General features: G+C 51.5%; 1 protein-coding gene across 1 annotated transcript in view; it reads right to left on the reverse strand.

The window, feature by feature from the left end:
* Window positions 1-25,741, reverse strand: part of PLA2G4E (phospholipase A2 group IVE) — a 57,907-nt gene that overhangs the window by 18,718 nt on the left and 13,448 nt on the right. The window contains exons 2-11 of the mRNA XM_060003563.1: window positions 17,149-17,221; window positions 11,470-11,606; window positions 7,755-7,886; window positions 6,677-6,717; window positions 4,722-4,764; window positions 4,158-4,218; window positions 3,355-3,512; window positions 3,175-3,261; window positions 2,747-2,784; window positions 741-876 (exon numbers count right to left, since the gene is read on the reverse strand). Of these exons, the coding sequence (XP_059859546.1) occupies window positions 741-876; window positions 2,747-2,784; window positions 3,175-3,261; window positions 3,355-3,512; window positions 4,158-4,218; window positions 4,722-4,764; window positions 6,677-6,717; window positions 7,755-7,886; window positions 11,470-11,606; window positions 17,149-17,221 (906 nt within the window). The remainder of the gene's footprint in view (window positions 1-740; window positions 877-2,746; window positions 2,785-3,174; window positions 3,262-3,354; window positions 3,513-4,157; window positions 4,219-4,721; window positions 4,765-6,676; window positions 6,718-7,754; window positions 7,887-11,469; window positions 11,607-17,148; window positions 17,222-25,741) is intronic.

Genomic DNA, 25,741 nt, shown 5'->3' on the forward strand with positions numbered 1-25,741 from the left:
CAAGACTCACTCAGTTTTCATCTGAGTGGGGACTGTAAGATGTACTGTCGGCCGAAGCCCCATCACAGCCCTCCTCAGGGACGAGGTCTCTGTCTACACCTGTGGTTGGCCTCTGAAGTGCGGGCTCTCCGAGGGGAGTGTGAGCCTCAGCCCCTACCAGGGAGGGGACAGAGGGCTCTGGCAAAGGTACCATCATCTACCTGTGCGCAGAAGCTGGCCCTGCGTGAGGAAGCTGCCTCTCTCCAGCCCCCCACTGCTGTTCGTTCTGTGTGTGTGTGTGCGTGTGCGTGTGCGTGTGTGTGTGTGTGTGTGCGCACATGCGCATACATTTATGGGAAGGGAGGATTGAAGAATGAAAGGCCCAGGGCCTTTTGGGTGGAGGTGTGTAGAATGTGGGTGGTGGTGGAGCTTCCAGTGTTTTCCTGGCTGGGGAAAGGATGCCACATTGTCCCGTGTAGACAAGACATCATTCATCATCTCAGGATCTGTTAGCGCACGGGGAGCAGCAGCTGGGGCTCCTTCCTTTCTCTCTACTCTGCCCTTCCTGCCCCTTGCGAACACACAACTGAATCACATCCAGCACAGCCAGTCACCTGGGCACCTGGAACCTCAGCAGGAAGGGCCACCAGGAAAGGCAGTGCTGAGGCTGCCCTGGGGCAAGGGAGGGACTGCAGGGGGCAGCTGGCAGGCACAGTGTTCGAAGGACAAGCCTGGCTCTGAGCGGACCTCTGCTCACCCACCTCGTCTGCCTGCAGGTCCTCCTCCAGCTGCAACACCTGCTTCAGCGCCTCAGCCACCACCACCCTCCGCTTCTGCAGGAACTCCAGCTCTGCCTGGCACAGGCTGAAGCCTAGCCGCACGTCCAGTGCCTCGGAGCTGTGGGGACAGAGGAGCTTGGCTTAGCGGGTCTGTAGACTCCACCTCCATGGAGAAGACATGGCTTTAGGGTCAGTTGGACCTAGGCTTGAAGCCCGGTTCTGCCAGGAATCACCTTTATGACCTTGGGCCCCTGCTTTCTCATCTGTAAAATGGGGCTAATCGTGCTTAACTCCTGGCACTGTCTTCAGCACTTAATGAGATAACAAATGTAAAGCCCCAAAGCCTTAGCTGGTGGACCGTAAGCAGGTACTCAACACAATTAGGGACTCACTGAACCCTCTGCCTCTTCAACGAGATCTGGAAAGTCTTGAAAGCCTTCCCCCAGGCACCTTCTAGAGCCCAAGGCCAGACATGGGTGACAAGAGGCCCTGAGATCCTTTTGGCCAGTCCCTCTGAATAAGGCTCTACAGTAGGGCTCTTCTGAGCTGGATAAACAAGGTCCTGTTCTCATGGAGCTCATATTCCTTGGTGAGCTTTTCCTGCTCCCAGAGTAAAAATCATCCTGTGTGACAAAAACCCTTCACATCCCTGATCTCACCCTGTCACCCCCACAGGTCTGCAAGGTGGGTGGGGCAGGAAGAGCATGCCCAACGCTTGCCCTCTTTTTATCACATCCCTGATGTGAGCAAGTCCAGGCTTCTGGCCTGGCATCCAAGCCCCCACCTGATCTGTCCAACCTCACCTCCTGCTACTTCCTGGAAGGGTCCATCGGCTCTCAGAGCCCAGGAGTAGTCTGGGTTCTAAGCCTCCTCCCTCTGCCCATCAACATCCCTTGCATTCCAAGGCCCTCCTCCCCAGTGACTCCAGGAGAATGGACCTTGACAATTTCCAGCCTGAGTCTTAGTGACCCTGGTAACTATAAAGGTCACATCTCCTTGAAGGTAGGGCCTGGGAGCTCTCTCATTATGTTTCCTTCATGTCTGGTATAGGCCTGCAGACACAGCTGTGAGGAAATCTTCCCTTGGCCTCAACAAGGAATGAATAATAAAACAGCAATAATAATAACATTTGTTGATATTTTCTGAGTTTCCCACTTTGCAGATCACTGATTTCTTCACATGTGTTATCTCACTGGATCCTCAAAGCAACCCAATGATAGACAGTACTCCTGGTATTGCTCTAATTTACAGGTGAGAAAAACTGAGGTTTAGAGAGCCTTAATAACTTGACCAAGGACAAACAGCTATCAAATTGTAAATGGAAACTACAGTCACTTGATTTTCAACAAGGGTGCCAGGACAATTCAAAGGGGGAAAGAACAGTCTTTTCACCAAATGATGCTGTGACAACTGGATATCCACATGCAAAAGAATGAAGTTGGACCCCTATTTCACACTGTATATACAAATTAACTCAAAATTGATCATAGACCCAAATTGAGAGCTAAAACTATAAAACTCTTAAAAGAAAACATGGGAGTAAATCTTCATGACCTTCGATTAGGCAATGGTTTTTTAAATATGTCACCAGAAGCACAAGTGACAAAAGAAAAAAATATACATACACTGAAGTTCACCAAAATTGAAAACTTCTGTGCTTCAAAGAACACCATTAAGAATGTGAAAGACAATCTCCAGAACAGGAAAAATATTTAGAAATCATATATCTGACAAGGGGCTTGTATCTAGAATATACAAAGAAATTTTACAAGTTAACAATAAAAGGCAAGTCACCCACTTTAAAAATGGGTAAAGGATTTGAATAGATATTTCTCCGAAGAAGATATAGAAATGGCCCATAAGCCTGTGAAAAAATGCTCAACTTCCCTGGCCGTCAGGGAAATGCAAATCAACACCACAACAAGATACCACTTTAAGTCCCTAAAGATAAATGAGTCAGAGGGACAGACCGAAAGAGGGCACTTTACCAGGGTGTAGACTTCATGTGTAATTCACAATTCTTGTTCTGGGAATTGAAAGATGAAAAGTTTGTCAGGGATGACAGCTCAGAGCCAAGTGGTCCCAACCAAATAAGGGGAGACTCACCACACCGTGCCCGCCCCCACCCCGGGACGCTTGACTTAGCGCATGCGCATGCAGCGCCCCGCCCGCGCATGCGCACACAGGTTCTCTTCTGGACGTCTCTCGCTCCCAACCTGGCTCAGCTTCCACACCCTGTCTTTGGCTCCACAATGCAGCTCAGCAGTCTTCTATCCCCCAAGACTCCTGTACCCTGCCTGAGAGACCCGCCACAAGCCATGCTCCCCGCCGGGCTCCCCAGGCTGTCCCCGTCTCCCTTCCACAGGCACTCCAGGTTACGCTGCTCAGGGACCCCTTCCCAGACCCAGGCCCTCACCACAGGTAGGGTCACCGCCTGGCCGTCAGGGAGGCAATCCAGGGACAGGCACACAGGGTCGTTCTTGCACGCACTGCAGCAGCAAAGCTGGAAGGATGGGCCGTTTCGTGAGGGGAGGGGCTCCTCCCAACTCGAGTCTGAACCAGCCCCTAACCCCCTACTGTCGCAGCCTCCTACCACAGAGCTCCACTGGCTCTTGGGCACCTCCACGTGGACCTGGGGCTGGAAGTACTTGGGGTAGTGGAAGCAGGCAGGGTTTGGGCCGCAGGGCTCCAGGCAGTGTGAGATGTGCTGGGTGTGCTCGAAGGACTCCGTCACTGTCACCGGGAGGCCCTTCACTGGAAGAGAGGACAAGAGGGCTGAGACCCCTGGGAAGCCTCCCACTTCCTACCCCAACTCGGCCCAATAAAAGGCCTAGGGGAGGCACCCAGGACAGGGGTTTAGAATTACCGAGGGCATTGGTTAAAATGCCCCAGAGAGTCTCATTCTGAAGGGCCAGGCGGGGCCCAGGAATCTGCGTTTTTACAAGGCTTTTGTGTGTGTGTGTGTGTGTGTGTGTGTGTGTGTGTGTGTGTGTGTGTGTGAGGTCTGAGAGGCTGAGTTTTCTGGACTAGTCCTCCTAGGTTCTGCTCCTCCACAAGGTGCCCCGAAGTTACCTTCCCACTGCACTGAAAGCAGGCCCTCTCCTTGCTGCCAGTTTGGGGGCAGAACCTCTTCCTTCCCCCTCCCTCCCCCATGCCAGTTGGGCTGTGCCGCTCTCCTCTCTGCAGACAGGGCTGGAAGCCTTGCATGGGGGGGATGGGGTGGAGTGGTGAGAAGGAGAGTCGCGTATTTGCGGATCTCTTAGGTCCCTGCCAGCTATAAAATGCATTCCCCATGGAGCCCAGGGCAGCCATGGAGCAGCCAACTCTGGTGTTGACAGGGTTGGGAAGTGGCACTGTCCTCCCCACCCCCCAGCAGGCAGAGGTAGTCAAAGGGCTCACCTTTCCTATTCTTCTGTCTCCTGGATTCTGCATGAACCTCCAGGCAGGACATTTGTCGAGACTGAAACAAAGGAAGGGGAGGTCATTTTGAGCACAAGCTTCCGGGGATGCTCTACCAGGCCACAAACTCCCAAAGACTGATTTTCGGGGGAGAGATTTCCTTGAATCCTGAGGCTTTAGATGCATCTAATTGAAATGGCTGTACCAACAGCCTAATTATGAAAATCTTTTTCATTCTGAACTTGTGCTTATAGAGAGATTGGAGTTGGGGGAAAATGGGACGAGACCGATTCTGACAGTGGGTGCTTTATTAGGGAGGTTGCTGAGGTCATCGTTTTGGGAGATGGGATGCTGGTCCAGGTGTTTCCTCCCCAGGAGCAGGAGCCCAGCTGCTGCCCCCACCACTGCCCGCACCCTCTTTGTCTGGCTTCAGTTAGTCTGACTCCTAGCGGGCTCTGGGACAAGGGCCCAAGTTGGGCCTGGTTTTCCCTCCCACAGTTCTGTTCCCAAGAGCAGCAGCCACAGGTGGCCTCTGGAGCCACAGGCGCCTGGAAGGACAATTACCACCAGCACGCCATTCGTGATGAGACTCTCAGGTGGAGAGGGGCTGAAAAACAAAATGAGAACTCCTGGTCAGTCATATCGTTCTTTCTAAAAATTTATTTTATTGAAGTATAGTTGATTTACAACATTGTGTTAATTTCTACTGTGCAGCAAAGTGACTCAGTTATATACATTCTTTTTCATATTCTTTTCCAGTATGGTTTATCACAGGATATTGAATATAGTTCCCTGTGCTATACAGTAGGACCTTGTTGTTTATCCATCCTATATACAATAGTTTGCACCTGCTAATTCCAAATTCCCAATCCAACCCTCCTCTACCCCCTCTTCCCCTTGGCAACCACAAGTCTATTCTCTAAGTCATATCATTCTTGACTGATTTCTCACAAGGCTGACGAACAGCCTACGTAGGGTCAATAAGGAGATAGCAGAGCCTTCTTAATCCTTGTGAAAAATATTGGCTTAAGAAACCTTAGATCTGCAGATTGTCAAGGAGAAAACTGGCATACATTTTAAATAGAATGTCCAGAAAAAAAAAAAAAGATTTCTAAGTTAGAGGGAGTAGAAGAGTTTCTTTTCTTTTTCTTCCTTAAAGGATAGCTGTTCTTTATGTCCAACCAGACGCAACTGCATGGAGTTATGAGGATAAACAGGTTGCAAGAAAAGGCCAGAGCCCACCATCTCGAGCAAATGTAAACAGTTCTGGTAGCAAAACGGACTCATCCTATTTAATTTGTGCATTTAACAAATAGTTTTGACCCAGCTAGAGAGGGGCCTGGTGAGTGTGAAATGTCCTTGTGTTACAAAGCTGAGAAAGCCTCCAAGGTTACAATTCGCCTAGGGGAGTCCACAGCCTCCCTTGTCAAAATGAAGCCCAAGATGACTGTGTTTCCATATCAACTCTGATTACCAATGCTGACGTATTTCATTTTGTAAGCCACTTTCTAATTCACCCAAGGAATGTTTTTCCCCCTAAAAGTCCTGTCAAACCAAGAACTGAAGGAGAGAGCCCAGATTTTCTTTAATATGAAAGAAATAAAGTTGATTTTAATTTGTCAAATTTAATTTTAATTTAAGTTGATTTTAATGAGGCACCTCAAATAGTTCCAAGACCCCCTATGCAGAGGATTCTCCGGGTGGAATTTGACAAGCCCTCTTGTTCTTGTTCCTGCCTCTCATTGTCCCCCTGTCCCTGGGCTGTTATTAAGTCCAGGGGACTCAGTTCTGCCAGGGTTAAGAAGCTGGTTGCCCAATCACAAGGCACACTGCTGCCCCAGGGCAGGCTTGTCCCCTCCCGGCAGGAACCCTACTCCCCTCCCTCACCGCCCTTTCCTCTCCTTTCTCTCTCTGTGTCTTCTTCTTCCCACACTCCAGCTCTGTGACCCAATTCCACTTGAGTCCACGGCACAGTCATACGTCCAGGACCCTGGACCTTTTTCTTAATTGGACATGATGAGAAATAACCCCACATCTCTGTCCTGAGCCTCCCCTTGACTTGGTTCCAGAGTTGACTGCAGAGGGGCATGGCCTCTGCTTCAGGCCAGGTTTGGGGGAGTTTGTTCTAACAGTCCTGGGTCCAGGAGGAGACGCCTTGGTCCTGATCTCTTTCTTAGCGTGGCCTCAAGAAGGCCTCATCCCCAGGGTGGCAGGAAGTCTTCCCAGAGGCCACTCTCAGAAATGCTGGGGAGCTGAGGCAGGTGATTTGGCCAGAGTACTAGATCTTTAAAGCAATACTGACATCAGTAGACCTGGATGAGAAGGGGTGGGGCCCAGGCACCTATGGGATTTAGAAGTTCCCAAGTGATTCTGATGCACAGTGAGGAGCGTCAAGGGTGGGAGTAGAAGTGGGGGTGGGGAACCGCAGAAAGGAGGACCCAGCTGTACAATGCCTGTGCCCAGAAGCTGCTTTGGGGTCAGGACCTTGGTGGAATCCTGGGGGGTTGGGTCCTACTCACCTCTCCTCCAGCAGGAACTCCACCTCCAGCTCCTCCATGCCCTGCAGGGGGAGGAAGAGACTGCAGTTGTGAGCTGTGTCTACGCCTCTCTGCAGACCAGGACCCTGTGCCATCCCAGGAGACCCTGTGGACCTGCCCCTGTCCTTCGCACAGGGCTGTCCTGCTGTCTTGGCGTGGGGGCAGCTGCTCCTGGCTCTTTTTGTCCCCTCTGCCTCCCTCTGTCCCAAGTCTTTGATATCAGGAACATCACTGACCACCCAGGGGAGGGTCAGGGTGTGGAGTTGACCCCTAGACCCAGCAGGTAAATCTCTCTGCCCCAGAACATTTTCCTTTCATCCTCTCCCTCCAGCTTCCATTGCTCCCCTTCTTCTCCAAGGGGCTCAGGGCCTGGGGCAAGGGAGATATTGCCCCCAGCAAGCTCAACTCTGAAGGCTAGGAGCCCCTTCCTTCAGCTACTGCTTTGCATCTCTTGCTGTGTAACTTCAGGAAGTCATGACCTCCCTCACTGGACCTTAATTTCCCCACAGAGTATAAGCCAGGTGAGGGCAGGGATGCTCGTCCCTGAGGTGTCGCCCGTGCACGGCACAGTGCCTGGCCCATAGGGCATTCAAATACTTGTTGAATGAATTGATAACATCCTGGGCCTTTTCAGCTCTGCCTTTCTCTGATTTGCAGATTTGCACTCCTTTATCCTTATCTGTCCTCTGTCCCCTGGGACCATCCCAGAAGCAGGACTCTGAGGAAAGAAAGGGAATCAACACGTATTCTGTCTCCATTTTGTACTGTGAACAGTGCTAGATGCCTTAATTATGTATTCTTATTTAAGCCTCACAGTGACCCTGTGTGGTAGGTCTTACTATCACTATTGTATAGACGAGGTAACAGAACTCAGAGGAATGAAGCAATTTCTGCAGGGTCACAGAGCTATTGATAGTAAGCCAAAGCGCTGGGATTTGAACAGCAGTGCTATCTTCTCCTGACCTGGCTACAGAGAGAGGATCCCATAGAACAGCATCATAGGAATAACCAGCTGCCCCTCGTGAAGCAGGAGGCTGAGGGCTGGGGCACCTGCACTCACCTCTCTGTTGAGTGGGAACTTCACGTGGGTTTTCTCTCGGAAGCAGAGCTTGGTGAGGTCATAGAGAACTGTCAAGAAATGGTCATCTGGTGTCAACGTGTCGTCATCACAGACGCTCAGCTCTAGCACGTTCTAGGGGAGAACGGAGGGTTCAAGTCTGGTTACCAAGGTTGCATCAACCCATTCCCAGGATGAGCAGCCTGACCTCAGTCCTAGTGAGGAGGTGGGTCTGAGGGATGGGAGCCAGCACAGCTCAGGTGTGAGGGACATCTGTAGGGACATGAATTAAGAGAGGAAAGTGTCTATTCCCTTCTTTGCAACTCTCTGAAGCCTTCCTGCCCTTCTTCTCTGATTCTCCTACTGGGAAATTTTGCTCTTTTGCAAGCTTGGCAGGGGCTTGTGAAGTGTGAGGGATTTCATTTCACCTGGGGGAGAGATGGAAGGGCACAGCAGAGAAGACCCCTGTCAAGACATAGAATGTATCCAGCATTGGGACCCAGGAGCTGAAGACAGTTTCTTTGGCACTAGAAAACCGAGCTAAGGGAAGCTAACATCTTCACACTCCAGGGGAGTGATGTGGCAAAGATTATAGAGGGTTTGATTGGGTTGGGATGACGTATTGGAACTCTATCCTTTGGCTCATCAGCCCCTAAAGAGGTCTCATGGATGGTCCCAAAGCTGTATGTCAAGGATGGAGCAGTTACCCTGTCGTCTGGCTGAACTCTAAGGTCAATGATTTTAGGTGACATGGATTGGCCTCTGAGGCCACTTTTTCCAAGGATCCTGAGAGGTGTAGGTTGGGGCTGGGTTTGCCTCTTTGGTTCCTATCTAGTGGGCATGAGGTGGTTCTGGGGGTTCCCAGTTGAATGAGATCTGTTGACTTTGTAATGACTAGAAACCAGGTGTGTCCCTGAACCAACCCAGCAGCCCCATAGATCTTCAGACAAAAGAAACACGAATTCTGTTTTCAAGATGGTAGGCCGAGCCCAAACTGAAATCCCCCTTTCTCACCAAAAACCATATATATGATAGAAAAGATATTTTTAAAACAATAAATATAAAGCCCTTCTTGAAAACAAAAAGGATAAGTCATTAACTCGGAACGGAGAAGCATCCCTAAAATATGAAAGCAGTAAGCTTGATGGAGCTGTCAAGCCTCAAATGCCTCAAGACTGGGTTTGATGCCTCCATGATGAGGCCAAGCTTGTCTTAAGGCCACCCTGATGAAGCTGTCACAACTCAGGATGTTCAAGAGAGGATTCTCCCTCAGGAGATGTGAGCTCAACTTAGAGTCACCGTATATCTGAAGAAGACAAATACCATGAAACAGCAACTCAACAAATGAAGAACACACACCCAAGGAATTCGAAATAATAAAGCCATCTAAAAAGGATTTAAGATAGAGAAAGCCCTCTGGCCGGAATTAGACTGGTCTTGGGCCTAGTGAGTAGAATGGCTCTTCTCTATATGCTCCTGCTTGGAGTATGTTCTGGAAGATACTGGAAACACACTCTATTTTGGGGCAGGAGACATCCAGTTCCAGTGACAATTAGGTAGGACAAGAGAGACAGGAAAGAGGATAGAAGGATAAGTATGCCTAGAGGGACGAGCGTGAGACAGGCAGAAGGAAGGAGTGGGTGAGTGGGGAGACAGATAGGTCGATAGGAGGACAAGAAGTCGGTAGAAAGAAAGACAAATAGGGACTTGCCCGGTGATGCAGTGGTTAAGAATCTGCCTCCCAATGCAGGGGACACAGGTTCGATCCCTGGTCTGAGAAGATCCCACATGCCATGGAGCAGTTAAGCCCGTGTGCCGCAACTACTGAGCCTGCTCTCCAGAGCCCGCAAGCCACAACCACTGAGCCCACGTGCCACAACTACTGAAGTCTGCATGCCTAGAGCCCATGCTCTGCAACAAGAGAAACCACCGCAATGAGAAGCCTGCACACCGTAATGAAGTGTAGCCCCCACTCGCTGCAACTAGAGAAAGCCTGCACACAGCAACGAGGACCAAATGAAGCCAAAATAATAAATAAATAAACAAATTTATTTAAAAAAATACAAATAGTCATTATACTACAAAGTCACAGTAATCAAAACAGTATGGTACTGGCACAAAAACAGAAATATAGATCAATGGAACAGGATAGAAAGTCCAGAGATAAACCCATGCACTTATGGCCACCTAATCTATGACAAAAGAGGCAAGAATATACAATGGAGAAAAGACAGTCTCTTCAATAACTGGGGCTGGGACAACTGGACAGCTACATGCAAAAGAATGAAGTTAGAACACTCCCTAACACCATACACAAAAATAAACTCAAAATGGATTAAAGACCTAAGTCTGGATACTATAAAACTCTTGGAGGAAAATGTAGGCAGAACATTCTCTGACATAAATCACAGCAAGATATTTTTCAATCCACCACCTAGAGTAATGAAAATAAAAATAAACAAATGGGGCCTAATTAAACTTAAAACCTTTTGCACAGCAAAGGAAACCATAAATAAAACGAAAATACAACCTTCAGAATGGGAGAAAATATTTGCAAATGAAGCAATTGACAAGGGATTAATCTCCAAAATATACCAGCTGCTCATGCAGCTCAATAAAAAAAAAAAAAGAAAAAAACCAAAAAAAAAACTGAAAAACTAAACAACCCAATCAAAAAATGGGCAGAAGATCTAAATAGACATTTCTCCAAAGAAGACATAGAGATGGCCAAAAAGCACACGAAAAAGTGCTCAACATCACTAATTATTAGAGAAATGCAAATCAAAACTGCAATGAGGTATCATTTCACACCAGTCGGAATAGCCATCATCAAAAAGTCTACAAACAATAAATGTTGGAGAGGGTGTGGAGAAAGGGGAACCCTCCTACACTGTTGGTGGGAATGTGAATTGGTACAGCCACTATGGAGAACAGGTTCTTTAAAAAACTAAAAATAGAGCTACTATATGACCTAGTAATCCCATTCCTAGGTATATATCCAGAGAAAACTATAATTCGAAAGGATGCATTCACCCCAATGTTCATTGCAGCACTATTTATGATAGCCAGGACATGGAAACAGCCTAAATGTCCATCGACAGAGGAATGGATAAAAAAGATGTGGTACATATATACAATGGAATATTACTCAGCCATAAAAAGGAATGAAATAGTGCCATATGCAGAGATGTGGATGTACCTAGAAACTGTCAAACAGAGTGAAGTCAAAGAGAAAAACAAATATCATTTACTATCACTCATACGTGGAATCTAGAAAAACAGTAGAGATGAACTTATTTGCAAAGAAAAAATAGAGTCACAGATGTAGAGAAAAAACTTATGGTTACTAAGGGGGAAAGGCGGGTGGGATGAAATGGGAAATTGGGACTGACATATATACACTACTATAGATAAAATAGATAATTAATGAGAACCTACTGTATAGCACAGGGAACTCTACTCAAGTGCTCTGTGGTGACCTAAGTGGGAAGGAAATCTAAAAAAGAGGGGATATGTGTATACGTATAGTTGACTCACTTTGCTGTACAGCAAGAAACTAACACAACATTGTAAAGCAAGTGTACTCCAATAAAAATTAATTTAAAAAAAGAAAGAAAAACAAATAGTCATAAGAAGGGCACATGATCAAAGAGAAGGACAAGCAGGGAAGGAGGGGAATAGCAAGCAGGGCAGGCAGGTGCTGTCCCCCACGTCTCACCTTCACCCGGGTCTGGATCTGGAACTTGAAGCTTTCATTCCACTCTGGGTTTCGGCAGTTGGAGATGGTCCTAGTCCTCAGCCTCTTAGGAGAGCTTGTGGGCAGCCAGAGGCTCACAAAGCAGTCTGTCTGGCTTACTGTCCGAGGAAGACAAGGGTGGGAGGGGAGGGTGAGGAGTCAACCCAGGTCCAGAGAGGAGAGAGTGTGGAGGCAGAAGCCAGCTTCTGGTCCCCTCCTGACTCATGGCTCTGACTCTCCAGAGACCTTTGTCCCAGAACCCTGAGAAGGTCATGGACTGCAGGCTAGAGGTTTCACAGAGGGGACCCAGGTCCCACTGACTGTTCTCGTGGACACAGATGGCCTCTGGCTCTTCTCAGCAGCACCCTGGCTCTCTGAGCAAACACCTGTTGGTTTGGGACAAGGTACAGTTGCACAGTTTTCCCTCTGCCAGGGGAAGATCTGGAGGACTAGCCCCCAAGTGTCCAGTTTATCTCTTGCCTTAGCCCAGGGCACCAGGGAAACCACAGTAGGGCCCAGCTCTTCCTCTGAGCTGAGGAGCAGCAAGGATTAGAAGGGACACCATCGGCTGGGAGTCAGCCTAGAGGGCCCCAGCGGGGAAGGGCTTGAGTGGAACAAGCTATTCAGCAGGATCTAGGGGCCGGGACTACCATCCACACATGACTAACATCTCAGATACACCCCGACGGGCTTTTCATATCTCTGCTGGTCTCCCCACATGGGGTGTGTGACCCAAGAAACTCTCACATCTAAGACCACATACTCTATTTTTCATTTGAAAGAACAACGCAACTGTGATGATGCTGTAAGTGCTCTGGAGAAGGACAAAGGCTGTGACCTCAACAGGCCCTCCTGAAGTGAAAGAAGGCCTCCTGGGTCTTCTGTTTGGAGCAGCAGAAGGCATACAGTGAAAAATGGCAGCCCAGCCCAGCTCCTTCCCTCCATTCTACCTGGGAGGAGGGAGGAAGAGGTGCCACGATTGCCCTTGTCACTCTTCTTCGGTCATTCCCAGGGTACCCACCCAATTCATAGAGAACGGGAACCGTCAATACAGTTTCCAGTGTCAGAGAGTCTTCTAGATAGTAAAGCTGGGCAGGGATGCGAGACTCATCCAAACTACCTCCTAATTATAATTAATAATGTCCTGTGAGAGTGGAACCAGAGGTGACCCACTCCCCAGACTGACCTAGTCCTATATTGTCTCTATACTGAGAACTTTATCAGACTTAATAACCATGGTTTGCATCACAAGCATCCCTAGTTTCTGATTTCATCCCCGCTGTCTGGTTAATCTGTGAGGGCTCACCATTCAATGAATTGGAATTCATGGCCTTCCTCCCACTGAATAGAGGTGAGATGACCCTGTCCTTTAAATGTCATAATCATCATTAATCCAAACACAAAGAATGACCCAAACCCAACAGAATCAAAAGAAAATGATGACATCATCCCTATCTTTCCTTCCACACCCAACCTGTTCTTCCTCACCGTCAACTCAGGTGTCCTGACTAGACACCAAATATCGTCCTTGACTCTCACCTTGAGTCGACTTAACTCCTTGGAGCTCTCCAGCCTGTCCACTTCTCCCTACTTGCATGGCCACTGCCTTGGTACAAGCCACCTTCATCTCTGCTGCCACTGCCCCAATGGATGCCCTGTCTTCTGTCCTGCCCCACCCTGATCTTTTCTCTTTAGAGAAACCAGAGGGCTCTTGTCCCATCTGACCATGTCACTCTCCAGTTTAAGATCCTTTAGCGGCTCCCATATGCCTTCAGAAAGGAGTCCCACCCATTCAGCATGGATGCCCCTCCCACTTCCCCAGCCTCAGCTTCATCTTTCCATCTTCCCTACCACCCCAGCCCCTTCCCTGCCCCCAAACACACACACACACACACACACACACAGAGGTGCGTGCACACATGCACGCACGTAAACACTCACACACGTGCCACCACTCACACTCCAGACTCCAGCCAAACCCAGTCCCTTGTAGGTCTCAAAGGCCATGCCATCTTGCAATGAACACCCTTCTGTTCCTCCTTCACGCCACCCTTCCTTGGTTAGCCCCTTCAGGTTGCAGAAGAGACCTCCTCTGGAAGCCTCGTCTGAACCTCCAAGTCTGGCCCAGGTGCCCCTTGTAGCCCAGGGCCCTCTGCTCTCCTCCCGATGGAGCACTGGCTACAGTTCACTGCAATGGCAGGTCGGTGCATCTGTCTCCACCTCCCACTGCACCCTGGGAAGCTCAGGAAACCCATGTTGGCACCGCTAGATATTTGTTGAATAAATGAATGATAGAAAAGCCCAACTTCCTGCTATTGGGCTGTATCAGTACCCAAGAAATTCTGGGCTGAGTCACCACAGATATAGATAGGCACGTTTAATGGCTCTGCTCAGAGAGAGACTCCCTGGGGACCTGCTTAGTCCTCCTGGACCCCTCCCTTGGCTTTTCCTGGGCTCTGGGGCACCTCCTGCTGGTCTGCCTCCTGTACACAAGGAGCCTGCAGGCAGGGACCCACCAGGCCTACACTCACTTGCTTAGCATGATTTGAAGGACCCTGTAAAGGCCCATTTCCCTCTAGCATCCCTTTCCTATCATCAGTCCATGCCTAAAATTGTCCCATTAAATCCACTAAATAAAGTTTCAGGTATTTTGGCCGAAGGCTTAAATCTCTAATTAAGATAAAAAGACTCCTGGAAGAGCCAGGATTGATCAGACACCCACATGTCAAGCATTAATTTATTTCCCAGTCCTTTCGTAGGGAGCCGTTCCACCTCCTCCCCAACAAGGTCGGGAAGGAAAGTGAAGCCCAAGAGGGGATAATCCTGGGGAAGGAGGGATGATGAGGTAGCCGCTGGACCCAGATGACGATCTGGGGCATGGGCATAATGAACTGACTGTAAGGCAGTGACCATCGAGCTGGCAATGAAGAGTGGTTAAGCAAGGATGACCCAATTCTGAGAATTTCAGGGACTTCAGGGAATTTCCTAAGCACAGATAGGTTCTAATCCTTGTTCTTCATGAAGTGACAGAGGGCTTGGTCATCAGAATGACATGTCTCTTTTCCCAGAATGTGGGTGGCCAAGATGACTCAATGATCTCTATAGATGTCAAGAACATTGTCTTCCTAATACCTTAGAGACACCTGCCTCACACCCCCTGGGAGTGCTGGTTTGAGTTTATTTTCCCAAGAGGAGTAAAAACTCTTGACAGCGGGGAGATTTCCGGGCTGATTTTCTCCCAGCTCTGGTGCAGGGCTGGGTGGTGTGCTCCTTGATGGGGCAGTCACCCCTGAATCTCATCCCTGAATCTCATCCCTTTCAGCCTCCTGGAAATCTTAGAAACTCAGGCACTCATTACAGGACTGAACCAGAGAGGAGCTTGTTTTTGATCCAAGCTGGAAGGCACAATGTGGGGCAAGGGTAACCCAGGACCTGCAAGAGGTTAGGATAGACTCAACCCAGGTGAGGCAGCAACAGATCCCAGCCTGTGACAACTGTGGATCCAGACACGTGACCTGGGCTGCTGACACCCCCAGACACCATGGCTGCCCCCGGACGCTGTTCTTTAGGGAAATGAGGAAAACATAAAAAGGGGTTCCCAAAGGGGCCAGGGTGTCCCCGAAGGGCAGCCTGTGTGCCAGAGGCGTGTGGGGGAAGGGGGAGAGGAGGGTGGTGGAGCAGACCTCAGCCTGTTTCTCTGGTTCCTGTTCCCCATCCCACCCCCTCCTCTAGGGCTTGTAGGTGACGGGTGTAGCAGGGAGAAGACAAAAGGAAGGGCCCTGGACGCGGGGGAAGGTCTGAGCGCACAGGTGTAGGCACGCCGTGCGAGTGTGAGGCCCGCATGACACACAGGGCTGGGACAGATACGCCTCCAGAGGAGCCGAGGCAGGCGAGGCAGCTGCCGGCATGCGAGAGCTGTGGCCGTCCCTGAGGGAAATGGGCTGAGGTGTCTGATAACCCACGCTGGCACGGCAGGAAAGTCAGAAGAGGCAGGCAGGTCCTGGGTCCAGCGGACACTTCCAGGCCCCTCAGGTCACTCACTGGTGGCCTGAGAGGTCCCGAGAAGCCCAAGAAGTCCGTGGCCCTCTGGCTGGTCTTGTGACAGAGCCAGGTCCCAAATGATGCTGGCTGCAATTGCTCCCCCGGCATGGGCTCTGGACACTCACCCTCCCAGGGGCCCAGTCTGAATGCTGCCTGATCCCTTTGTTCTCTCTGGGGCTCCAGGGCCCTCCTTCCTCCACCCTCCACACTCATCCTTACACTGCAGTGTTGCAGCGACAGCTTCCCGGAAGGTGTGTCAGCCTCTCCCACCTGTGCTCCTGCACCATCTGCATATAAGCCCTCGGGAAGTCATGCAGTCCCTTCCTCAAGAGCTCAGGTGCCCATCACTTAGATTCCTGTCAACCCTCTGAACGGCCCTGACCTCCTCCTCCTGGCTTGTCTCCCTTAACCCCCAGCGGTCCAGACCTGGCATCAAACACTGATTCTGCTTTCGGCAATTAATCCTCAATGTGCGAAATGGGCCCCACAGCCCTGCCTTCAGGTTGTGCGGAAGATGAATGATGTTTGGATGTCTGGCCCCAGCTGGCCCCCAGCAGGGGCTCAGGGGGACGCAGCTCCTCTCCCTCAGACTGGGCTCCCCAGGCCTCTGGATGCTCACACCCTGTCCCCTCAAAGCAGCTTTCCTCAGCTACTCCCAGCTTTCAGTGTCCTCCAGTTCTAAATTCCGTGGTGACAAGATGAGAATGCCGTCCTCTATTACTACTCTATAATTGCTTTGGGCATAGACACCTCCCCATGTATCACGGCTCTCCCAGGCTAATTGAATCCTGGGGTGAGGGCAGTATAACAGAGCTTTGGGGAAACTGGAGCCCTTGGGCGATTCCTGTGTGGTCACCAGTGAGTGGGGATCCCCTCAGCCATGGGCCTTGACACAGAGCTTTCTCCTCCTTGAGGGCCAAGCTTCCTCACTGGATGGGGTGGGGGGAGATGAGGGCAGCATAGGGAGGGGCTTTTGTTCTGCCCACCCAGATGCCTTCATTTCTTCCTGAAGCCAAAGACTTCCCTGGGCCCCCGTGGTCTGGGAATGCAGCAGGGGCTGGGATGAAAGGGACGTTAAAGTTGCAAGAAGACACTGCACAAAGAGCCCTGGTGAGTCAAACCACATCCATGGCCTGAACTGAGGAACTCGGCGCTATGGGGCACCCGGCATGCACTGTAGAACCCGTTTGAGATCCAGGTCCTGAGAAGGGCACCTGGGCTGGCCGGCAGCTGGCTCCATGGTACTCAAGGGCCCTTCCTTCCCTGCCACCCCTAACAGGCCGTAAACTCATGCAGAGACAAGGAGTGCCCAGTGTGGGAGAAGCTACTCCTGGAACGGATCCTAGGGAGGGGAGAGTGGGGAGGAGAGAGCGAAGTGAGCCATTGGAGGAGGCCGAATGCAAGGGCCGGTCATGCCAAGGGTGCAGCTAGAGGGAGGGGCCTGGGAAAATGATACAAACCCCAAAGTCTGTAATACAACTTGAACATAGAGCGTGCACACACACACACACACACACACACACACACACAGCCACACCTGACCATTTCTCCCCCGGGGCCTGTCTCCATCCTGGCCCCAGATGCAGAGAAGAAGGAGGGAAGAGGGAGGGGGATACTTACCCACGTCAGCCTGTTGGACGTTTTTCATCCGGATGACCCTCACTGTCAGCAGGTGGCATGGAGACAGCTCCTCCTGTGGATTGAGAGGACAGTGGACTCACTCTTTGGGCGATTGTGGCAGGTGGCCTTGACGGAGAGAGCAGCACAGGCTCCCACTGCCCAGGCTCAAGCAACCTCCCCACTGTCCATCGGTGTTTCTGGGCTCTGGAGGCTGCTTCTGGTCCTCAGGCGGCCCGAGGCTATGGACGTGAGGGGCTTTGTCCTCACCCCACTCTGAGCCAGCACACCCGGGAAGAGGGACAGCTTCATGCCTGTTCCGTCCCTGTCTTGCTTGTTTGGATCTGGGAATTGGAAGCCCTTTTCCTGAGCATTTTACCCAGGCTTAGACAAGTCTTTTTACTGTCCACTCCCAGCCCACGCCCATGGCAGACACCATCGGACTCCTCCAACCCACCCAACGACATTTATAGAGGCCCCTGAACTGGAACCCTTTACTCCACATCGTCCACTCCATGTTACTAGAATCACGTTCTACCCTTCCAAGAAGATGCAATTCTTCTGTATTTAAAATAATATTGGGGGACTTCCCTGGTGGCGCAGTGGTTAAAAATCTGCCTGCCAATGCAGGGGACACAGGTTCGAGCCCTGGTCCGGGAAGATCCCACATGCCGTGGAGCAACTAAGCCCATGCGCCACAACTACCGAGCCTGCGCTCTACAGCCTGTGAGCCCCAACTACTGAAGCCCGTGTGCTGCAATTACTGAAGCCTGGGCGCCTAGAGCCCATGCTCCACAACAACAGAAGCCATGGCAGTGAGAAGCCTGCGCACTGCAACGAAGAGCAGCCCCCGCTCGCCACAACTAGAAAAAGCCCGTGTGCAGCAACGAAGACGCAACACAGACAAAAAAATAAATAAAAATTAAAAACAATATAACATTGGGATTTAGGGAAAAACATGAGAGTATGAAGGAAAAAAGTCCCCATAATGCCACCACTCAGAAAAGGTCACTATTTATAATTATTTTTATTTTCAACTCAGACTGCCCACAGATAGTTCATCTGCCTTGGCGGTTATCAGAGATAATACTATTTGTAATAGCATCTACTGAACACGTACTGCAGTAGGGGCGGGGCAGAGCGGGGCAGGGCAGGCACCGACCCTTAGTGCGAGACCCTGAGCTCAGGGGTTAGAGGTCCCACTCAGTCAGCCTCACGGGGGTCCTGGGGCAGAGAGTGCAGTGGAGGTGGACAGCGGCCTTCTCCCCAGGGCCCTCCAGCCTCAGGCCAGCGGGTGAGCTGGGCTCCTGGGGGACAGGCTGGGTGCTGGGTCTCGCAGAGCTCCAGAGCCCTTGCCATGGCCACCCACTGGCCGGGCCCAGGCCACGAAGCAGCAGTGAACCTCTCCGCAGTCCCCGCCTCTGCGACCTAATGGCGGCGGGGTCTCCATGGGTCACAGGCCGTGGGACCCACCCCTGTTTGGGTGGCCTGAGGAGCCCGAGGGCCAGCTGGTTCCTGGGTGCCTGGCTTCCTCAGTGATGAGATCTGTGCAGGGTCTGGGGATCTTGCCCTGAGGACACCGTCAGCTGAGATCTGCCTCCTCAGCCAGGCCTGGGCACTGGCGCGAGGACCCAGACTGGAGGCTGGTCCAACACTCCCAGGCAGGGAACCAGCCCACGTAGGGACCCCCTCCACTTACCAGAGGCTGGACCTCAGAGGGCAAAAGTTGAGCCTTGGGACCTTGCCCTTTCTTGTCAGAAGAGAGAATACCATTTGTTTTGGTGGAGGTTTACAGGAACATCGTGACCTGACTGTGACCTGACCTCAAGAACAAAGGCTCGGACACCGAGAAGTCTGCAACAACTAACCATGCCCCTCCTTCACCTTTCCTATAAAAGGGCTTCGCTGAAAGCTTTCAGGGAGTTTGGGAATTTTTAAGGCATGAGCCACCAGTCTCCTTGCATGGCCCTGCAATAAACTTTCCTCCGCTCCAAACTCCGACGTTTTGGTATTGTTTGGCCTCACTGTGCATCGGGTCCACGGACTTGCCTTTGGTAACATTACTATTTGCTAGACACTTCTCTTATAGTTTCTAATCCTCATAAAACCTTTATAATAGAGGTATTGCCATCTTTTTAAAAGTTAAGAAATAATTGACGTATAACATTGTATAAGGTTGAGGTATACAGCATAATGATTTGCTATATGTATTTAGTATTGCCAGATGATTACCACAAGAAGTTTAGTTATCCATCATCACACATAGTTAAAATTTTTTTTTCCTTGTCATGAGAACTGTTATTTTGATGGCTGTCCTTCCAGCCTCTTCGGGGCTTAATTCTGACCAGGAACAATAGGACGACGGCTGGGAAGACAGTTGCTTAGTCCCTGAGATAGATACATACGTCAGTTTTAGGGCTTCTTCCTCCTCTCTCCCCAACAACTGCCTCACAATCGGAACAAAAGCCACACTGGCAGACACATACAGGCCTGAGGATTCCTTCTGTGAGATTAACTCTGAAATGTTGAATATATTCATGGTCAATAACTTGCTCTAATGGGATTGCCTTTTGAGCTTTGTAACTGGGCCAAAGGTCACAACACTGCTTCTCTTTTGGTTCTGGAAATACGGCTCAGCCTCTGGGCACGTGGGCTCGTCATTCTCACTCCCCACCTGGGCAGAGCGTGTGTCCTGGTTTGATCTGGTGAGGAGGCAGGAGTCAGTTTTCATCCAGGAGAGCAATTCTGGTGAAACCTGTTCCCCCTGGCCCATTTTCTCAGAAGGCAGCTAGAGGGCTACAAGAGGGGAGCTGCCTGAGGACTCAGCCCAGGCAGGGGTCACTCCTCATGTCTCTGAACCCAGGGTCACAATCCTCTTGGCCATCATAGGTCTTCTCCTGCCTCCAGGAGGGGCTGCCCTTGGCCCTGCCCAGCTCCCGTGTGTCTTCGCTGGGAGAGAATGAGCATCTACAGCTTCCCGCAGGACCTCACTTGAGGTCTCCCTGCCTTCCAGGAAAAGCTCTCTGCTGTCATCTAACACGATACCTTCCAACGAGGCTGACCATTTCTTTCTACTCTAACTCAGCCCCATTAACAACACAGCTACCATCTGCTGAGTGTCTTCCAAATGCTAAGTGTTGTGTATATAATCTCTATATTTTATCTTACTATTAGCCTTGCTTTACAGATAGAGAATCTGAGCCGAAGTCCTTTGACTTCAGGCACTCAGCTAGAATCAAAGGTAACTGAGTTTGAATCCAATTCTAATTCTTAAGCCCACGTTCACAACCACAATTATACTGTCACCTTACTTGAAAGCGACCGTGGGCAAACACGAAGACAGGTGCTGCTTACCCTGATCTCCTCGTGCTTGGTCTTGTCCTCTGAAAATCTATTTTCCCGGCAGAGTCTTCTTTTCACCCTTCATTCCCCCAAAGCCCCCAAATAATCCCCACACTCTGGCAGTCCTTCTATTTACAGTGCTCTTCTGACACATTTCATCACCTCTCTCTGTTTTAAACAGACAGAGCACGTCAGAACTGTAAGGGTACTTGGAGAAGCTCTCGCTTTCTAGCAGCCACAGATGGCTCCTTTGTGGTCATTCTGGAGCCTCAGATTACACCTTTAGCCCAGGAATTTGCAGAAGACACCCAATTGCAAAGCACTCTGCAAAGCACTCTTACATCTGCCAGCAGGGAGCCAGAGCCTGGAGGGTTTGAGAGAGAGCCCAGAGGGGCGGTGCGGAGAGGAAGGCAGTGGGAACATGGGACTCGGGTCTTGGGCCCAGACGATTCCAGAAATGAGGTCTGTGAAAAATGACCTTCTGGGATTAACATGAGTGTACATATTTTGCTCCTGATATGATCAGCTCAGTTGGAGTGGTGCTAGACACAAGCAAAACTTCATGGCCCCAGAGGTAATGAACAGAAAGACGTAGAAAGACGTAATAGATCAAAGTACAGAGTCCGTGACTATGGGAACCTGAAACCAGTGAGCTTACGGAACCCAAGTGTATGGGGTAGCTTACGGGATCCAGGTAAGAACTTCAGGGACTTAGACAAGCTCATCCTTCCAATAGGATGCCCTGGCTGGGCATCAGGGTGAAAGTTTAACAACAGGCATGGCCAGGCTGCGGCCCTGGAGTTGGGATGGGCAGTAATCCTCCAGTTCATGGGGGTATTGGAGGGTCCTGGGATAAGGACCAGGGAGCACTCCCTGGAGGGGCTAGAACTGAAGTCAGGGATTATTTGGCAACCAGTGGAGGAGTGTATTTAGACACTTTAATAACCAGAACAGCTGTGCAGGGAGGGTGGCTGGATGGTAGTTTGCTGGGAAGTCACTGCTCAGGCTGCAGACACACCTGGCTCCAGCCTCCTCCCTCACCTCGGTCCCTGGGGCTGGACTTGCCAGGACTCCATTTCCCCCGAAAACTCCTCAGGACAGGGGTATCTTGCCAGCTCATATGGAAAAGAGCTTGACTCTCAGCACTGGCTATTGTGCAATCCAGTATTACCCCTTCCCAAACCCTCACTTTAGAGATAGGACTTTGGCGGGGAAGTTGGGAATACAATTCCTTACCCTCCTCTAGTGCGCTGGGCTCTGCTCTACCTGGGGTTGCTGCATCTGTTCTCAACTACCGCCCGCCCCCGCCCCCCCATCCCAGCCAGACTCTGAGGAAGGTACTGTTATCCTGCTTTGCAGAGGAGAAGACCGAGGTTAGAGAGCTTGCATCTCACATGGGGTCACACAGCCCAGAAGGGGCGGGGCCAGGACTCAGACGCAGATCCACCTGACTGCAGGGCAGAGCCCTCTCCGTCCACCTGGAGGCTGGCTCTCACCGTGAATTAACCAACTCAGTTAAAAGCTTGCTCCAGGTCATGCACTAGACTAGTTAATAGCAGAGGCAGGAGTAAAACCCTCAGCTCCCATTCTGGGACTGTCCTCACACCCCAAGAAACTAGCTATCATCACAAATTAGAAGAATATTTAGTTACAGATGGGCTCCCAGGGCCTGGCTCCCAGGTGCGGGGGAGGGTTGGGAGGAGGGTCTGACAACCCTGTTTCAGAAGTGGTTAGGGTCAGACATACCCAAACCACACCAGCGCATGAGGTCTGGGTGCTGACGAGGGAGTACAGCTCCCGGGGAACCTGTGGGAACTCCCCTCCGCGGCGCTTCTCAGGGCAGGCCCGGCTGGCGATGCCACCTCCTCCTCCCTAGAGAGCTGGGTGTATCCATCAGTTCCCTGCAACACCTGTGTCAGAGCTCAGACCAGCCTGGCGATAGCTTCCAGGAGGCAAGGGCCCTCCCTAAAAGGAGAGCATTGGGATGGGAACTCTGTGGGATCCCAGAGCATTTCCCTGCTAGTCTGAGCAGCACCCCAGACCAGGGGTCACCTGGGAGGAGCCACTATGGCTGTTTTCCTTTTTATCACCCAGGCTAGGTGAGAGGTCAGGGCAAGAAATCCCAGCTCTGAGTCATGGACCCTCCAGGACCTGAGAGGGATGGGCACAGCTCTCAATTGCTTCATTCCCGCTTCAAGGTAAGCTCTGTCCCTCTGTGGAGGTTTCTCCTTGCCCAAGCTCCAGGAGACTCAACGAGACAGGAGAGGCAGGAGCACGTGTGGACCAGAGGCTATCTCAGCCCCCTGAGGGCTGTGGAGGAACACAGCCCAGAAGGCAACGTCTATCCTGGCCCAGGCGGCGGGACACCAGGCACCATACAGCATGGGGTTTCCCTCCTGGGCTCCTTGGAGACTGAGCAGGGTCTCCACCTCCCACCCCAAAGGGACAAGACACTTTCAGGGCATCACTCGCCTCACTCCATGATTTAGTGTGGGCCGGGGGAAGCTAAGGAGGAAGATGTTGCTGCTGACAGCCCTTGCCATGGCATGCCTACAGCAAATTGGAAGACAGAGACGATGGGAAAGCCAAGGCAGGGCTGGTCTAGAGCCCTGGAAACCTGACCCATGAACCTGGGGTGTCTCTGCAAGGCCGTGAGGGGCTGCATAGACCCAGGAGTCTAGACCACAGACCCAGGAGGGGTGCCTCGTGGCCAATGGAGACAGGTTGACAATGGCACAGATCCTCACTGGACACCACACCACACACTCTCCCAGCAGGCAGTTCAAGACGTCCACAAGGTAAATGCCTGCTCACCGTTAGGAGAGGCCAAATGTGACCCACCCCCAGCAGTGCTGAGCACTGTCCTCCTGGGTGCTGCTGGGCGCAGGACGTCCCTGAGCCACTCCATAGAGTCTTGTCAAGCCCGTGGGTATCCGCAGCTGGGCCATCCACCCAGGAGCCCAGCCCCAGCTGGGCCAGACTGTGTCCCCTGGTGCCGGGCAGGGGCTGCCCTAGACGAGGTGCTCCACGTCTCTGGAGTCTGCGGTGCCCCCAGCCCTCCCTGAACCCGTCTCCTGCTCTCAGCTCCGGACCCACCCAGCCCTGCTCCCTCACCTCCAAGGTGCAGGTGGCGGAGGGCCTGCCATCTTCTGCTTGGCTTGGGTGTGACGGGTGGTGGGAGGCTGAGACAAGCATCTCCTTCTGGAGCATGGTGTGGCTCTGCCGTTGGGCCGTGAGATGGGGAACTTATACTCTTACTCAGAGCTCCGCCCTCTGGAAGACTCTTGGCAGTGTCTCTAATTGCCCGGGGAGGGGTTTAGGTAGGTAGACAGATGGGGTTCCCGGGCACAGGCCTCTTAATATCAAGGGACCCTCAGGTCTTCAGATCCTGGAAATGCAGGGACCAGCAGGGTCAGGGGTCTGCTGCCCCAAGAAGAATGACCAGCCTGTCCACTGCCCCAGAGAATGGCAGGAAGAGGCTGCTGGACCCTCATGACTTCAGGATTAGCCCAGCCACGATTTGGAAAAGCTGTCTCTACAGCTTGTCAAGGTCATGGCTCAGAGGTGCCCCTCTGGGGGATATGCCCTCCCTCCTGACTCTACTTAGCCCCATGGCTCAGTGCCCCAGGAGCTGTAGGCAGGGACCTCAGGAGAGGCAGGGACCATGACCAGGACTCAAAGTTAGAGGATGAAGAAGGAAAGTAATCGCCTGAATCCCTGGTGAGGAGAGAGTCAAGGGCTAGTGGTCCCTGCCCTCCCAGGCAGGTGGAGAAAGGGTGAGCCCAGCCCCTGCCCGGGCTCAGAGATGCTCTCGCCCCATGCAGCTGATCCCTATCTCTGTCCTGGTGGCTGGCTCACTCCAGGGGTCTGGGGAGGCAGCTTTGCTTACTCAGCTGCGCAGCTGGGAGCTTTGGGAATTTCCTGCCTGAGCTATTGCCTGGGGGCCCACAACCGGCTTTTCCGGCCCATGGATTAAAGTGATTTTATGAAACTAAGGGTGAGATCTGAATACAGGGCTGATTGGGCTTGAAGGCAGGGATGGAACCTGGTCAGTGGTATCTGTGGGGCCTCTCCGTATGCCAGGTGGAGGACATCCCCACCCTGCTCCTCTCTGCTTGCCAGGCTCTCCAGACGGGGGATGGGGCCTTAGCTTGGACCCCTCCCAGCTTGCACCCTTCCCTGCCGCTGCCATGGCGCACTGCCAGGGACACAAACAGCATCCGCGCCCCTCGGTGGACTCTACCAAATTCAATTTAGTTCACAGCGCTTAGTGAACACCTACTGCATACGTGCTACTAAGAGAGGAAAGTCCAAGCTTGAAGCTGCTGACAGTCCAGCTGGGGAACCAAATGCTTCCAACCCCTCAGAAGCTCAGAGGTCTGAGTCTCCTGTGGTAACTGGGGTATCCTAGAAGGAGCAATATAAACCCTTTACATTTGTAAAAATCTGTGGTTTGCAGACCTAATAACTGGCTACGGAGCACAGAAATGGGGAAATGAGTGTCAGCTGGGAAGGGAAAGAGTGGGCATGAGAAGGCTTCGTGGAAGAGGCAGCATCTGAATTGGGTCTTGCAGGAGAGATGGGATTGCAGTAGCTAACGATAGGTGAGAAGGGCATCATGGGAAGAAGGAGCAGTAGGAACAGGAATAAGGAGGCCAGAAAGCAGGCTATGCTCAGGTATGTAAGTGGGCTGGTATCAGAGTAGCGAGTTGTGTGGGAGGAGGTATGGGGGGGTGGAGAGTGGGACACAGAGGGTGGTGGAAGTTGGGCAGAGAGAAGGGAGGTTCTGTGAAGGAACAAATCTGGAAAGATATATTAGGCCCCCATAGTTGTGACCTTTGAAAGGCATACTTTAGGGACTTCCCTGGTGGTCCAGTGGCTAAGACTCCGCACTCCCAATGCAGGGGGCCCAGGTTCAATCCCTGGTCGGGGAACTAGATCCCTCATGCTGCAACTAAATGACCTGCACATGGCAAGGAAGATCCAGTGTGCTGCAAATAAGACCTGGAGCAGCCAGATAAATAAATAAATATTTTAAAAAATTAAAGAAAAATAAAAGGTGTGCTTTAAATTTGGACTTATTCTCTAGGCAATGGGGAGCCATCAATGGTTTTTGAGCAGGACAGTGACATGATCAGAGCTGAAATTTCGGAAGGCAATGGTGATTCATGTTGTAGACAACCCAGCCCACAGCACTACAATGTCCTGAATGTGATGTGGTGAGGCTATAGTGAGGGAAGGGGGACCCTCCCCC

Source organism: Delphinus delphis, chromosome 2 (assembly GCF_949987515.2).
Source record: "Delphinus delphis chromosome 2, mDelDel1.2, whole genome shotgun sequence".
Classification (NCBI taxonomy): Eukaryota; Metazoa; Chordata; class Mammalia; order Artiodactyla; family Delphinidae; genus Delphinus; species Delphinus delphis.